A 17959-nucleotide genomic window follows, 5' to 3' on the forward strand; every position below is an offset into this window, starting at 1 on the left:
TAAATAGTAAGTTATATTTTTCCGCCAAAATCATCTTACTATTTTTAAAAATAATTATTTGTTTTTATTTTTTTGTTTGTTCTTATTTTCGCCTACTTAAGATTATATGAAATATTTTTTGTTATAATTTTTCATATTGCCCCAATTTAAGTATTAGTGAATTTTTGATCATTTAAATACTTATATTTGTTAGTCATACAGATAAATGTAAATAAACTATTTAATAAATATTTATAATATTATTAAGCTGAGCTTGCATCAAATTTGATTTCGGGTGCATAATAGTATATAATATATACCTATAATATCGCCACATTAAAATTAGGTTCAAATGCAATTTTTTAAGCTGAGCTTGCATCAAATTTGATTTCAGGTGCAAAAATATAATACACGCAACACGATGTATAAATTGGAAACTGTAATGAAATACATTTAAAAAGAACATAAAAAAATATACAACAAACAATATGAATTATACTAGAAAAACGTTCAGAAATTACAAACCATTAAAATCTATATTGGTTCTCCTTGATTGACTGTTGTATCACCAGTTGAATTGAAAAGAAAAACAAAAAATTACCACAACCGATCATGTATAATATTAATTACTTCTCCTTGATTGATTGTTGTATTGTGCACATTGAATAATATGTATCAGTATTGAGACAGTCAAGGGTGTGAATTGTGCAGATGAAAAGTAAGACAAATGTGTGAAGCCGACATTCACTAAAAGAAAAAACTATTAAAATAATCTAACATTGTTAAAAAGATTATGTTCCTTATTATTAGCATAGAATTAGTTATTAAAATATGTTATTTTACAAACAAACCCTTTTACTTAAATGGAAACGGAATTGAAGATCTCAATTTGGCTTAAATCTTGGCCATCGTTTTGTAATATGAACGACCTCGATTGGTTCTCCATCCTCACAATATTTATTACTCCCTCCGTCCACCAAATATATGCCACAATTTCTTTTTTCGTCCGTCCACAAAAAATATGCCACATCCATTTTTAGTAGTAGGGTCCATACAACTCCACTCACATTTGGGACCCTTACTCCACTACCAACTTTACTCACATTTTATTAAAACCCGTGCCGAAAGTAAAGTGGCATATCTTTGGTGGACGGAGGGAGTAGTTCTTATTTGAACATCTCCATATATTGAACTATGAAAATATTTATCTCAAAAAAAAAGAAGGAAAATCAAACATGAAATGTTGCCGAAAATAGCTTATACCAAAGAAAATGTTGTCTGAACAAAAATAAGGAATGATAAAACCAATAAGCTAGACTAATAAAACCCCGAGTTTTCTTTTGATTAAAATTGAAAAGCATAATCAAACAAGTAAAATTAATTTATATGAGTAAAGATTAATCCAGCTTGAGATTATGAGGCCGATAAATATCGAATTCATCATCTGCTCGCATACCTTCAAAAGTAACCAAGCTCGGCTTGAAGCTGTACAGTTTATGCAAAGGAGAAAACCCTTTGGACTGCTGCACATCACTTGTCTTCCCCGTTTCGATTGTGTACTCAAATACCTTCTCATTTTCCAACCAAAACCATATCTTACCTTCTTTCTTAAACAAGGCAACAACAATATTTCTTTTAAAAGCTTTATCTTTCAAAGGCAACGGAATCATTTCCTTGTCTCTGCACCATCTCTTCTTCTTGTAATCCTGCAACACCATCAGCTGCAGATCCTGTCCAACTACAGCAACAAAGGCAAGTTTCCCATCCCAGTCAATCGCCCGAGCACTTTCCTTAGGAGAAAATACACCTCTGGGCAGACGATTCAGTGTGAGAACCTCGGTTTCCACATCAAGACTTACTATCTCCCCATTCCCCGTTTTGGCGAGCACGACGTAGTGGACAGCAGCTCATGCTGGAACCACCACTTCTTCACTCTCATTCACCAAATCGAGAAATGGAAGTGGCCTCCACGCTATAGAGCCGTCGGGGGTGAGAAGGTTGCATCCGCGTTTACCGGAATCCTTTAAAAGTGACACTATTTTGTAGTTTCTAATGAGTGGCATGAAAGACAAGGCGAATCCATAGTTGCCTTTGTGCGGAGCGGGCAGATCAAGAACGAGGGCGGTGGCTGGATTCCATAACATGTAACTGTGAGAGGTGTTATTCTTGATGAGTACCAAGCCGTCGCAGCCATGGAGGTAAGACATGGAAATATAGTCTGGTGCTAGTTCTGAATGAGTGGAGGTAACATTGAACCAGTTGTGAACTATTGGGCTACGGTTCATGTGCTCTTCCATGAATTTGTGGTCTTTTATTAGTGCTCGCCATTGTTTGCACACCAGTTGAGCCCGTGCCAGGGGCTTGATGGGCAACCAGCTCAGCACCTCCATGATTATTTCTGCTAGAATAACTTCTCTATTGTTATTTCCACCTGTCTCTGTCAGACTCATCTTCTTTCACAACCACAATGCCTCTTATCAGACTCGAGATTCTTTATCTTCCCGACAACGTTTCCCCGTTTGCATGTCAGCAGAGAATTGAGTCGCCCCTCAATATATATATAGTATATATATATATATGTATGTATATATTCACGAGTTGAAGGTAGGGAAGTTCCTATAATATTTAATTATTGTATGTGATATTATTTGTATTTTTCAAATGTTTCATGAAAATATTAAATAAATATTACTTCAATATTACACTATAATTGAGAATAATTGAGTTTATATATCTAAAAATTAATGTGAGTGTGTTATTTAGATGACTTTAGATTTAGAACATAAGATTATATATATCACTACAAGAAAAATGCTAATAGACACCACTGAAAAGACACCGATAAATAGCACCGAGGACCTTCTCTCCAACGGAACTATTCGGAACTCCACCTATAAATAGCACCGAGGATCAACCGCAAATCTTCACCGATTCAATTGCATAGCCAAAGCTCTGCAGAAATTGCTACTCAAGCTCAACCATTCACAAAAGATTGAATCGAAGAAGAGAGTCATCAAAGTTCAAGTCATCAGAATATCTGATCACCAAAACTCTCTTAACCTTCTAGGCATATATCTCATACACATCCTAAGCCTAGAATTTGATTACGCGAGAGCCAGTTCTCAAGTAATCTTAGTTGGAAGATAAGTTCAAACCCCTCTTCGTTTAGAGTTAAGTGTTTGATGTTGGAGCGAGTTTAGACCAGTGTTCTGACTTAGAGTTCTTAGTGTGTGTTATCGCACTAAGAGGAGAAAGAGAAATCTAACCCAGTGTGTTGGTGCTGGAATGGTTGTTTCAGTTGTTCAGGTTTGCTGTGCACCCGAAAGCACAAACGAGCGATTGTCATATCATTTTCTGGCCGTGGATATAGGAACGTTGTTTTTCGAACTACGTAAAAATCCTTTGTGTTCTTACTTGCTTTTATATTCAGTATTTGCACATATCTCTGTTTCTATAATACTGACTAACTGAAAAGAGTAACTAAGGGATTCTCTGTGAAGAAAATCTTTCAAGGCTATTTCACTAAAGTTTAATATTCCGCTGCTAGAGTTATATGTTTAACTGATCAATCTTTCGATAGTCAGTTAAATAAGTAACTCTACTCTGTTTTACTTAATACTGAAGCCTTAATTGGACTGAAGTTAATTGACCAGCTCGATTAACTGAAGTCACCTACTGAACCTCTGTTTCAGTATCAGTCGCCACCTCTTGTCAACTGAAGCTCGCACTTTCAAATCAGTAAAACTGTCTTTCAGTACAAAGATGTTTGTTTTAAGTAACATTGATTCAAAAATAGCCTACAGGTGTATCCCCCCATACACCTGTCCTTTCAACCCTCAGGGGACCCAACAATAAGCACCTTCCAGTTAGAGAAAATGTGGCCAATTGGTGTTACACTTCTGTGTAAAATTATGGATAAGGTACTTCACATTACCTAAACATTAGTTGTTTTTAATCAATTAGTCACTCAAATCCAAAATATTCATTGGTTATGGTTTATCCACCCATTTAAAATCAAAGTTGGAGCATCCGGAATTATGAAGTTGGTGGCAGCACATCCTACCGCCAAGCTACATATCTTTCTTTGAATTATATGCGACTAGATCCCTCTCATAGAAACTACATTGAAAGAATAGTTTGAGCATATATCAAGCTATAGAAATCACAACACTATTAGGTATGCCTTATGTGCATTGACACTTGTAAGTATCTCAATTTGTTAAATGTTTCTGCCTGAATTTTTACGTAGGGCCATGGCTTAAACTACTAAAAACTGCTTTATCCTTGATTTTGGAATAAATAGATTATACACCTCCATGCTTCATGCTTTGGCAGAGTAATATATTCATACTTTCCCATTTCAGGTTCGTAGGCCGATAACTACATTCGTACTGATATTCCAAATGCTTCTTTCCATGCTTCTGCATATTTTCTAGTTTAAGAAACTAAATTTGATCTTTCTTTTCCACTGATAGTTTGATTTGTATATTTATGATCTCTGGTAAAATTGCAGATGTATTTTTTGGTATCCTCGAGCTATCTTTTTTTGCTATATCTTTATTTTTCTCTCATTTGAAAATGACTTTACAGCATTAGGATGACTTATATCCCCTATTTTTCCAATATTCATCTAATGTTTAGATTTTAGTTTGCAGATTCTGGTTGAGGACAATTTGAAGAACATTGTTACTTCAAAGAATTATAACTAGTTTGATTTTGTAACTTTGTTATTAGATTTTGAAAAACTTGTTAGATTCATAATTGAAACTTGGTGTAAGATATTCTAGATGATTGTAAATTTGTAATGAATGTTGATTATAATTGATTGTGGAATTTTATATTTGTTGTTTATTTATTTTTTTGTTATTAATTAGATTTTATTTTACTAAAAGATAGCTTTTGTAAATTTAAAAATAAATTTAAAAGTATTTTTTTTATTTCTCAAATAACCTACGACACCGATTTTATTTTAACCGGTGTCTATTAGCTTATTTTTTAAGTGGTGTCGTAGATACCTACGATATCAATTAAAAACGATGCTAATTAACGCCGGTTAAAAATCAGTGTTATATATATCTATGACACCGGTTTTAAACTGGTGTCTATTGGCATATTTTTTGGGACCCTTATAACACCACCATCTATGACACCACTGATTTATAGGCTATTACACCGATTAAAAACCTATGTCTATTAGCATTTTTCTTGTGGCGCGCGCGTGTGTGTATATATATATATTGTTAAATATTAATTTATTGTTGAATATTTAAAAAGAAAAATCCCCGAATACACAATAAAGTATTATTAAAATAACACTTCTAACTACCCAAGAGACAAATAATGCATCACATACGCATCACTTCCAACTACCAAAGATCCAAATAGTCAATAAAAAGAAGACAAGTGCCTCAATCTCAATCTCATTTGTAGAATCCTTGGTCCATACGAGATAATACTCAAAAGTTTGATGTTCAAAAGTCAGATATTGTCTTTCGAGTTCTTGATGATGATCTGGTCTTACAAAGTTAAGATGAGATGATGCTTAGATGACAGATGAAATCTTAAATTAATTCTTATTTGTCAATATAGAAAAACTGTACAAAATAAATATTGTCTATATAAAATTGACAACAAATGTGGCAGATCAATCCCTTCATCATATCCTCCATGAATTTTGCATATTTTTTCTTTTGAATTTTCTAAAATCTTCAAATCATCGATATTTTTTAAAACTTCATCAAACAAAAACTTATATTAAAGGGTATTTTTATTATTCTAGCAAAAAGTTAACATTTAATTGACGAATATAGTTGAGATTAATATGATGTAAACTCTATTATATCAAGTTGAATTAATTTAAAAATAATATATATAATATAAATTATTATTTCAAGTCCCGTCGAATTTCGACGGGTTATCCGCTAGTAGTCAATAAAAAGAAAACAAGTGCCTCCGTCTCAATCTCATTTGTAGAATCTAGAAGAAAGAGAGACCCATTTTAGTCTCGCTTCTACCAAGGACACCTCCAATTCATCATTTTTTATAGGGAAAATTGCACCTAAATACACAAACTTTGCCAAAAATCCAAATTTAACGCAAACTTAGGATTTTACATTTTAATACACCAATTTAAGAAGTTGTTCAATTTTGACACAATTTTGAATTCCGGCGACCGGATATTGACGTGGCAGCCGGAATCGCCACGTCACACACACACACACACTCCACCCTCTCTCTCTCACACCCCAATCTCTCTCTCTCTCTTCCCACTGGACTCGTCCACAAACGAGAAGGGTTTGCTGCTGAATTTTGAGGACCGGAACGGGAAGCCATGGCGGTTTCGCTACTCCTACTGGAACAACAGCCAGAGCTACGTGATGACCAAGGGTTGGTCCCGCTTCGTCAAGGAGAAGAAGCTCGACGCCGGCGACATCGTCTCCTTCCAGCGCGGCGTCGGCGAGCTCGCCAAGGACCACCTCTTCATCGACTGGCGCCGCCGCCCCCGACCTGCCCCCCTCCCACCACTTCTCCTTCCACCAGCGCAGCTCCTCCCTCCACCACCCCTGGAGCCCCCTCTTCATCCCCCCGCCGCCGCCGCCGCGCAACTACTCGCATCTCCTTCACCACCACTACCACCACCACCACTACCCGCCCACGGGGTACGGGCCCTACGCCTACGGCAGCGTGGTGAATGGAAACCCTTGCCCCCCGGGGTCCATAGTGTATCTGAGAGGAGGAGGCGGCGGCGCAGGGGCAAAGAGAGCAGATGGTTTTTGAGTCGGTGCCGGAATTCAAAATTGTGGAGAGAGAGAGAGAGAGAGATTGGGGTGTGAGAGAGAGAGAGGGTGGAGTGTGTGTGTGTGTGTGTGACGTGGCGATTCCGGCTTCCACGTCAATATCTGGTCGCCGGAATTCAAAATTGTGTCAAAATTGAACAACTTCTTAAATTGGTGTATTAAAATGTAAAATCCTAAGTTTGTGTTAAATTTGAATTTTTGGCAAAGTTTGTGTATTTAGGTGCAATTTTCCCTTTTTTATATTTATTTATTGATAATATGTATAAGATTATTTATAGAAGATAAAATAGTTTAAAGGAGTATCGAGGCTCATTCGGTCCAAATCCAATTTCCACAATGTTGTTTTATATTGATGCTATCTGCCCAATTAAGGACGATCATTCATTAAGTTATACAAAAACATATCTGAAAATTCTCAGCATAATTCCAGTTAAATTTGACGATGGTATGAATTTAATTGAAATTACTCGGACGACGATTAAGCAATTGGATGAAGAAATTTCGAAAGCAAATTTTGTATCTTTAGCTTAATCTCCTAATTCGACATTAGATTTTGAAAATGAAGAAAGTTTACTTTAGTTGCACCGCAAATATTGAGGCTTCATTGATCTTGATGTTGGACTTTCCACATTCAAACTTAAATGGTGTAATTCTAGACTCATTTATGTCGTTTTGAGCTATCCATATAATAGATTATGCTATAAAGTTTCAAACATTCCTTACAATAAAAACCCTCTCCCTTTGATTTCTCAATGGTCCCACACTTTATCGAAGAATAGGTATTTGCTATTTTTCTAAAGGAAATAAAGATGAATAGACAATATATTGCACCAATAATATTGCAATTTGATTGAGACACATTATTCAGTATCAATAAACGATTGTTCAGACATATTTCGATGACCTTTTATTTTTGTCATTCACAATAAGGAAAAAAGCAAGTTAAAAAAGTGACACATATTATTACTTTTATAATGTAAAAGTATATCATTTTATTCCAACATGTAATAAGTAAATAACAAATCTCAGTTATACGATCACCTCTAAAATACACACCTTATACCAAAACCCCCCTAAAAAGTAGAATAAATTACACAAACCAATAATTAAAAAAATAGTAAAAATCAACAATATAAAATAAAAAACCCTAGCACAATAAGCAATCCATGTAATTGAATCCCAATCAACTTAGAAAAGGCCGATAATGGAATAGAATTGGATGTCTCATCTTGATCATCGGTAGTATCCTTAGGATTATCAAAATTGGAGGGAACCAAGGTGTCCGGAACTGACTCGTCGTCGCCAGATTCCGGGCTGACCGGTCCTGGGGAGCCATCATCGGGCCTTAGGCTCGGGGGCAGCCCTTGGCCATACGTCACATTGATTTGGAAGCGCTGCCCGTTGAGGCATTGTTCCCCATCGTAGTCGCTCGAGAAAAAATATGTCATCCCCACTTTTGTAAGCGGCACTGCCACAGAAACCGACTGCGGTGTAGTGGCAGAAGGGTCCGCCGCTGACCACTCAATGGTGTCGTTGTCAAGGGCATTGTTGTAGTCGCAGAGCTTGTACGTTGTGAAGTTGTAAGTCTGGATCACCGTGTGGTTGTTGTCCGTGTTGAAAACTGCAAATTTGCGAAGATATGGAGTTTTAGATTGAATATCAATTTTGGTGTTGTATACATATCGATATAAAAGTAAGGGTGTTATATCACATGATCTATGATTCTAATCTTACAATGAATTATAATCCTAGTTGATACTCCCTCCGTCCCATAATAAGTGCCTACATATGGAGTTTTAGATTGAATATCAATTCAGGTATTGTACACATATCGATATAAAAGTAAGAGTGTTATATTACATTATCTATAATTTTCATCTTACAATGAATTATAATTCTAGTTGATACTCTCTCCGTCTCATAACAAGGGTTTACATTTCCTTTTTGAGCTTGTCCCATAACAAGTGTATATTCTAAAAGAGCAAAGTAGGTTCCATCACTTTTTATCTTTTTACTCTTTAATCATTTCCACCTAAATTCTCGTACCGAAAAAAAACATGCACTTATTATGGAACGGAGAGAGTATAAAATAAGAGTGTTACATTACTGTAATTTTAATTTTACAATGAGTTATGATCCTAGCTAATTGATAAGCTCTTTGATCAATTGTTCTGCACTGTGTTGCGGCCAGTGACCGAACCAAAAGCATTTTTATGGAGGGTAAATTTTTAAATGAGTAATATATAAAACTTAATAAATATTTTTGTTATAATAAAAAATAAAATGATAAATCACGAATATATTCATTTATACCTAATATACATCCTAATGCTAACATAATACAACAAAAATTAAACGTATGTGAATATTAATGTGTTATATGTATTCTGTTTTTTTTTTTAAATCTCGCTCTTTTGAAATATAAATATATATTGAAATAGTTTTTATGTTTTCTTTTTTGTTGTAGTCTTGTAGAGCTGATAAAGTAATCCGATGTAACCAAACAGACCGGCCCAATTTTTAATTGGGCCACACAATTTCAGACCTCAAAATTTCTGGACTAGCTAATAAGGCCCGAAAAATTCGGGCTTGCAGCTCTACCCATAATTTTTGTTCATATTAAAATAAGATTTTATAAATGAAAAACGAAAACCTAAACCCTTGAAAGCAAAATAATAATTGCAATTTTTTGTTCATAAGAGTAATTATTTTTGGCTGAGGCTGGTATAATTGCAATTTTTTTTGAAAAGATATAAGACTCTAAAGTTAGCATATAAAAGCTCCAAGATTACATATATCCACCTCAAACTCCAAGATAATTAAAATTTGAACGATGAATAACATTATTTTGACTTTCTTTTAGTCATAATTAATACGCTCTTCCGTGCAATGAACAAGCCACAATATATTTATTTATTTTTAAAATTTTAAATTATATAAAAATATTAAAATATTATTATTTATGAGTTAGATTAATTGGTAACAAAAAATATAATATTAATTTAAATATTAGCATTTAATAAAATAGTGTATAATAATAATATTATCAATTTAATGAGTATAATATTAAATTTAATGAGTATTGTGTACTAATAATTGAATACGTGTAATAATATGGAATTTATAGATTGTAAAACAAATAATTTAATCAATCTCATTTTGAGCAAATAACACTAAACCATCAATATAACAAAATTAATAGCTGTCATTTAATTTTAAAAATTTTGACTTTTAAAAACTCAAATTATATTATTATTAAAAGTTTATATTTAAATAGCTCAAAAATAATTAAAAAGCAGGAAAAATACAAACATAACAACAAATATGTTTATATAAATAAATAAATCGTACACATAATTAAATAAATCTATATAATTATTTTAAATTATAATTTTAGGTGTATAACCAATTTTTTATCTATAAATTCATATTAAAATTAATACAAATTTCTCTCTCTTTAATTGCATTAAAAACTACGATAATTTTAAAATATTTGAATTTAAAATAATTGTAATTTAACAATGATGTAAACTTTTTTAAAGTAAAGAAAATGACAGCTACTTATTTTTTCACCAATAAACAAAAATAAAATAAAGAAGATAGTATGATATTCAACATTATGGATAGATGATAGAGATAACAAAAATTAATTTTGACACTTTAAACGATCATAAGTTATTCATTTCAAATTTCTTTTTTATAATTTTCACACCAAATTAAAAATATTCTCGTAGTCTTTAATTAACATTTATATTAAATATTTTTTCATGAATCAAAATTAACGATTTTTTTTTTAAAATGGAAAATTTGATGAGAAAATTGAGAAGAGAGAAAATTTGAATGTAAACACTCTTGAGTACTCCATCGGTCCCATTACTTTAGGGCACATAAATTAATAAATATGTAAATTAGTAGATAAAGTGAGTTGGTGGAGATTATCTAAATATTATTTTAAAAATAGGTATAAAGAGAGCGTGGTGAATGGACTCACTAATTAATAAATTTAAGTTTTTAATTATTTATATAAAAAAAATATTTATAATGAGACGGAGGAATATTATATAAATTTGTTTTCCTCTTTTATTGTTATATGGAGTAGTAAATATGTATATGTAGTTAATGAATAGTTGCCTGATATGCAAGACAGGCCTCATGAATCCACATGATATGCTCTTTACCGAAAAGTGACTCAACAGCTGATGCCATAATGCATCTCTCACTCTAAATATCCAACCATCCCATTCATACATACAGCTGTCAGATCATATCTTTTTTGGACATTACATCTTACCTGCCCTCTCTCTCTCTCAATTTTTGACATGATTACCCACTTTATGGAAGAATACAGTACTCCCTTCGTCCCGCGAGTCTTGACACGTTTGGATTCGGCACGGGAATTAAGAAATTGTAAATTAGTGTTTTAAGTGTGTAATTAATAAAGTATAAAATTAATAAAGTATGAGAGATAAGGTAATAAAAGTGATAAAGTAGGAGAGAGAATATAATAAATGTGATAAAGTAGGAGAAAAAATGTACTCCCTCCGTCCCGCTATTCATGGCACGTTGCTTTTCGGCACGGAGATTAAGGAGAAGCAAATTAGGTGAATAAGGAGTGTGATCCATATGTTTAAGTTTGTGATTAAGGGATTGTTAATTATTCCTATTTTATCAATATAAAAATATTTTTTTTCTTTATTCATCAATTTAATTTTTAATAACCTGCACTTAAATTTATCATTTCCTAAAAATCGCAAATATACAAAAAACTCAAATTTGAGAAATGAAACTGACCTTGTGCACAAATGAAACTCAAATTTGAGAAACTCAATTAGGTTGTTTTTTTATTAGTAATTTGAGAAATGAAACTCAAATCCGATGTTGATGTTAGTGTTCTCATCTCATCTCTCCTGACCTTGTGCAGAAACAGCAAGGCGACTCAGGCAACAAAGGAAAAAAGACACAGATGGATCTGGGGTATGATTCAGATTTCAGACGATTCCAATGAAAATGAAAATCTGAAATTCTGAAAAACTAAAATTCTAAAATGAAACTGAAATTCCTAAAATTCTAAAATTCTGAAAAATGGAACTCAAATCTGAAAAATGAAACTCAAATCTGTAAAATGAAATTGAAACTCAAATATGAAACTCAACAAACACGCTTGAAAATCTGAAAATTTGCAAAATGAAACTCAAATATGAAAAATGAAATCTCAAAGGGGGTGCACGGTGGCACTATGGTGGAGGTGGAGGGAATCGCGCGGTAGTTTCTGAGACCTGCGAGGCCGGCGCTGGCGCCGTCTTCCTCCACCCCTACACACAATCCTATGAACAACCAACAAAGAACCAGTGGCGAAAATTCAAGAAATCCAAGAAATTAATTCAAAAAGGGCCCTAATTATTTCCCCTAAATTCAAGAAATTCTTCAACTACAACCGCCTCAAATCCCTAGGTCTCAAATCGCGGAGATGGGAGGACGAGGGAAGCAACTCCCCCTGCTCTGTCTCAAATCCATAATTTTTTGAGGCGGAACCAGTGGCGCAACCAGCAACGGGAAGTAAGGACTCAAATCGCGGAGAGGGGGTGAAGAAGGAAGCAAATCGTGATTGAGGAGAGGGGGGAAGAGGGAAGGAAGGCAGGAGAGGAAAGGGCCGAGAAGGCCAGTAGAGCAGGAGACGGCGGAGAAGGGTGGGTGGACGCGGAGGCGGTGGGCGGAGGCGGAGTCGCCGCGCCGTCGTTGTGGAGAATGAGAGGCGGCGAGGGTGTAGCAGCTGTGAGAAAGAGAGAGAGAGAGAGAGTTAGAGTGATAGTGTTTTGTTTTTAATTAAAGTAGGTTTTATTAGCCATTTAATTAGTATTTTAATTAAGATTAACTATCCCTTATTATTTCCTAAAATAGAAACGAGCCATTATCGGTGGGACAACCCGAAATGGAATACGTGCCATGAATAGCGGGACGGAGGGAGTAATAATTATTACCCAAAAAGGAAACGTGTCAAGACTCGTGGGACGGCCCAAAAAGGAAAACGTGTCAAGATTCCTGGGACGGAGGGAGTACTAATATTAATCGCCCAATGATTACAACATAAACGCTAATTACTTACCCTAAATCGTAATAAACTTTGCAGCCGGAATTAGTTACTAGAAAAAAGCTTAACATACATTACTTCACTTACACACTGTTTATCTCAAATGTGGCAATAATAATCATCACCACAAAATATCCTTGCCAAATTTTCACTTTCGGAATTGTACAAATTAATTAGCTGATAGTAAGTGAGTAGCAGAGTGGGACACTATTTAATTTTGTAAATAAAAATGAAAATATGAATTGTCGTTATAAAGTATATGATGTGATGAAGAGAGGAAAGGTTTTGCAGCAGAAAAGAGAAGCATGAAGAGAGAGAGAGAGAGACGTACTGAGGAAGTCGCCGAGGGAGAAGTTCTTGCCAGCAGTCCATTTGTGGTAGTCGATTTTGGAGTTTTCGAGGATGTCGTACCAGCCGAGGGAATCGCCGACGGTGTAGTTTTTGTAGGCATCAACGTAGAGAGAGAGAGAGATGATGAGAAAGAAGAAGATCAAACCACGCTTCTTTCCCATTCTCATTACTGCCTATTTTCTTTCACAGCCTCCTTCAATATATATTCCTTCCTCTCTAAAAAGTCAAATTAATGCAATTCCTCTCTCTCTCTCTCTCATATAATGTAGTGTGTGTAAACTTAGCCTTTAATTTAGATGGATGTTTATGTGGTATATAATACTGTACAGAGCAGGACGCCATAACTAATTTACTTTAAAATTCATAAAATACTATTGGACAGTTAATTTAAGGGTTAATTGCATCAAAATACCTTACACTTTTTCAAAATTTGGTTTTTTGACAAACTTTTTAATTGTAGCAAAAATTTTAGCTACGTTTCAATTTATTGCAATGTCCGTCCCGCGTATATTTACGGCCAAATCCATTCATTTCCGGCCAATTTATTTTAGCTACGTTTCAATTTATTGCAATAGATTTGAGAAGACAATGTTTCATTACCCGGCACGACATGCCACCTAAGCTTTACGGAGGTCCACCTCAGCATGGATTTGGCCGGAAATATACGCGGGATGGACATTGCAATAAATTGAAAAGTAGCTAAAATTTTTGCTACAATTAAAAAGTTTGTCAAAAAACCAAATTTTGGGAAAAGGTCAGGTATTTTGATGCAATTAACCCTTAATTTAATATATATTTTTAAATTACAATTTAAAATTGATTTTGATTATTGCATCGATTATAATCTTGAGTTGTACTTTATTTATAAAATTATCATCGATTTAATTTGAAATTAATTTAAATTAAACATTAATTTGAATAAAGTATAAATTATTTAATCCCAATATTTTTGGCGTTGTAGAAAAGATGGGAGATATTGTGATTTCATTCGCTAAAGCTGAAGAAATAAAACAAAAATGAACGAAAAGATGAAAAAGAAAGAGATAAGATAACAAAAATGACCAAGAATATTATTCTTCTCTTCTTTTCCTTTGTATAGAATGCGGAAGACAGAATATTTTAGTGAAACGAGGTATGAGATTAATAGATTAGTGTAAGTAGGAACTTTCAAATTAATTCAACCACAAATATCATACATAGCTGATCTCGAGATATATAACTAGGACTGAGTATCATAACAAACTCAGAACTTTTAAAATATAGACATAATTGAATTGTCTTGTTGATAATATAAAACAAAAAATTAGAACATATCACATCAAATCCAAATCTGTACACTTGCAAGGACAAAAAGCGAGAACACAAGATAAATAAAATAAGAAAACAGTCGCAACTTTGCCCTTTTTCTCATCAACTAGGCCGTAATAATTCCTTTAATTAAAAAATAATAAATTAATTTAAATTTAATTAAAACGAATGTTTCGAATTAATTAACTCAGATTTTAAATATTATATTTGGGTTTACCATATGCTCCTCTTATTTTTATTTGATTCATTAGAAAAACCGACGGAATTGATAAAAATTAGAGCTCATTTATACGCAGGGAATATTGGTTGGCTGACAATGACGGTGGCCGGGAATGGTTAGTTTTTGAGGGGATTAAGGTAAAGCTGCAATCATGTAATAAAATTATAACTCTAATCATGTTCATTATTATTAATTCCATTGACGAAGGGATATATGATAAAGATATATGGCTTCTTGAAAAAAAAAAAAAAAAGGAAAGCATAAAGAGGTTGGGGTGTCGGTCGACATGTGATGTGATGAATGACGATGCCTTGCTCAATTGTCTTTGCCTAAACATCTGTCCATTAATTAATTCATATTATTTCAATATTTTGACCTTATAATATTACTTAATTTTATTTGTTGTTCTGCAATATATGATCTCCATATTCCTCTCGCAAATAATCAAAGATATACTCAAAATTTTTGTATCACGACATCGATCATATGAGTTCACACATTCTATCTTCATTAGTATATATGAATTTCGTTAGTGCTATAGTATTTGAATTCGGATATAATTTTTTTAAATAAAAAAAGGATATTATTAAGCACAAACACATACAATATGAAGAAGACCCTCCACATAAATCGGAGGTTTATAACAAATTGTCATACGCATATTAGGAAAATTATAAGTACTTCTAACTAAACGATGAGCAACTTCCCATTTAAAATAATAAATACGAACATCGGGTTTTCTTCGATTCTTGGGTGCAAGAGCTGCCGAATGGACGGGTTTTTGGTGGAGCGGCGAAAACTGATATGACCTTAATGGTAGTGCAGCTCATCGGCCCTGGTCGAGTATGGAATGAGACGCTTCTGCGTACTAAATTCTGGCCGCATGAAGTGGAGGGTATTCTGAAAACACCCATTGGTGAGTTGGATAATTTGGGGTGGGCGTATGATCAGCGAGGTGTATTCACGGTCAAAACTGCTTATTGTTACAACGGGGTACACGATCGAGAGAACTTTTACAACTCAAACTAAAACAATCGAAGCTAGAAAACTGAACTAAGAAAATGAACAAATTAGAAGTAACAAGGAAACTAGAATGAAATTACAATGGAAATAAAACAAACGTGAGAAAGCGTCGAGTCGAGATGGAACTCTTCCCGCAAGAAGATTATCGCCCCGGTAGTGCTCACGGTGTTGGCGAAGCTTCCCCAAAGGTAAAACGACGACGTCTCGTTGGATGTAGCACCACAATCCGACGAGCTCCGGCGAACGTAATGGGATCGAGAACTGAGCACAAGAATGATTTTAGAGAGTAGTGGAGTATGCAGATTTTCTGTAAAGCAACAATGTCATGCTCTGGACCTATTTATAGGCTACTCATCAAAGGGGGAAATAAAGACTGCATTATGGGAATTAATCCACATAAAACTGCTTGGATGTTACACAATTTGAATTCTGAAGTTACAGAATTCATTCTGCATCAATTCCAGAATTCAAAAAATTGAGCAGTTTCGAAAAATTGCTACAGCTCAAGGCTTGGGCGGGCTGAACGGATGGGCTTTAGTTGGGCTGAAAAAATAAATACAATTGGGCCGAGAATTAACAATCCAAAGAAGCCCAAAAGTATTTTGTCCAAAAAATATATAGTTTGGACCCAAACACCACCCAAAGCACCAATTGCCAAGATCCAAGTCCTTGGCCGCGGCCCGTACCCGACCCGACCCGACCCGCCCGTCCGATCGATCGTCGGCGGCGCACGCGAGGCCAAGGCCTTCATCCAAGCTCACTAGCAAGCCCACAAGTTATTAGCTCCATGAGCATTGCTATTCTTATACAAGAGTATTCTTCCCTTGTTTTCCAATGTGGGACAATAGCACTTCACAAGTGTTATTTCCCTTCTCAACATCCAAACTTTGATATACAATATCTCACTCACCGGAAATCGGTTTTGAGACTTCAAGTATACCATGTTCATCTACTCGAGACGTAGATTAACATCCAATAATTATTTCAATTAAATAATAAATATTTAATTAAATAATTAATTTCAGAAATGGTCTAAAAACCATATTTCCAACACTTATTTGTTGAGTTTGGGCTATTATGAGCATTCCCTAAATCAGAGTGCTCGAGATAGGAAGAGTTGGTCACGGTTGGTTTGGAGTAATCCTCTCCCACCGAAAATAAAGGTGTTCATGTGGAGAGCTTTGAATAACATCATTCCAACTGGGTTAATTTGAAAGCTCATAGGGTGCCGGTTGATGGAATCTGTGAGCAATGTCATAGTCGATGGGATTCCATGGAGCATAGTCTTATCTACTGCCCGCTGTTGAAACAAGTGTGGAAGACGACGATTTTCTGGAGGATTATGAAATATGCTGTCGAGCTGCCATTGTTAGATATTGCGGAGATGATGAGAAGTACTTTTAGTGAAGAGGAATATGCTTTATGGTGTTTGCTACTCCACCGTGTTTGGAGTTTTAATTGTGATGTGAAGCATGATAAAACAGCTGCACCTGCTGCCTTCGGTTGATGATTTTCAGGCCGCGCTTGAGAGCTTTCATGCTGCTCGCCCCACGCTTTCTGTGGAAAATCTTATGGAGTTGAAACTTGGCAGACGGAAATGGTATCCACCGCGAGATGGGCGTTTCCGGTGTGATGTGGACGCTCTTTTTAATCCGGTACAGCGGAGTTATGGTGTTGGGGTGGTGGTTCGCGATCATCTGGGGAAGGTCAAGCTTGCGGCTGCGAAATCCTCACGGGTAAGCTCGGCTCCTCTTATGATAAAGATTATGGCAGTTGTAGCGGGTATTACATGGTGTATTGAATTTGACATTTCTCCCATTGAGATCTATACGGATTCGATGATGGCAGCGCGGGTGATGGCGTATCCGGAAGAGGAGGGTCGATTTTTACCAGATGATATGCTGGATATTCTTACTGTGGCTCGTTCGTCCTTGCTTCTTAGTGTGAGTCATATGTATAGGAGGCGAATAATGTAGCTCATAGTCTTGCGCAATTTGCGCGTTCTTGTCAGCAACCAGTCTGTTGGATTGCTGATTTTCCTCGTTGGCTTTGCGAGGTGTTTTCTGAGGATTATCCTTAATAAGATGGGTTCGTCTCTTTTCTCAAAAAATAAATAAATAATAAATACAAACATAAACTAATCTCTCAAATAGCTGGCGGTAGTCTTTAACAATAGCTCTGAATTCGCCCCCC

At 35.0% G+C, this 17959-nt stretch overlaps 2 protein-coding genes across 2 annotated transcripts; one reads left to right on the top strand and one right to left on the bottom strand.

Annotated features, from left to right (window-relative positions):
- The first annotated feature begins 2446 nt into the window (after nt 1–2446).
- Nucleotides 2447–6756, top strand: LOC131005194 (B3 domain-containing protein Os03g0120900-like). Its single transcript, XM_057932031.1, is given in 3 exon segments — nt 2447–2496; nt 6209–6474; nt 6476–6756. Coding segments are annotated over 3 exon segments (597 nt in total).
- Nucleotides 6757–7743: 987 nt separating this feature from the next.
- Nucleotides 7744–13575, bottom strand: LOC131016891 (early nodulin-like protein 18). Its single transcript, XM_057945682.1, has 2 exons — nt 13196–13575; nt 7744–8397 (listed from the first exon to the last, which is right to left on the bottom strand). Exons 1-2 carry the CDS (start codon nt 13380–13382, stop codon nt 7901–7903), a joined length of 684 nt encoding a protein of 227 aa, XP_057801665.1. The 5' UTR covers nt 13383–13575; the 3' UTR covers nt 7744–7900.
- Between the last annotated feature and the right edge of the window lie 4384 nt (nt 13576–17959).

Source organism: Salvia miltiorrhiza, chromosome 1 (genome assembly GCF_028751815.1).
Source record: "Salvia miltiorrhiza cultivar Shanhuang (shh) chromosome 1, IMPLAD_Smil_shh, whole genome shotgun sequence".
Lineage (NCBI taxonomy): Eukaryota > Viridiplantae > Streptophyta > Magnoliopsida > Lamiales > Lamiaceae > Salvia > Salvia miltiorrhiza.

What these genes read in the sequence shown, in the direction of transcription:
- LOC131016891 (XM_057945682.1), bottom strand. Translation starts at nt 13,382, where the DNA reads ATGAGAATGGGAAAGAAGCGTGGTTTGATCTTCTTCTTTCTCATCATC. An exon ending in CTCCCTCGGCGACTTCCTCA is followed by an intron (nt 8,398 to 13,195) that starts GTACGTCTCTCT and finishes GCAAATTTGCAG; the next exon opens with TTTTCAACACGGACAACAAC.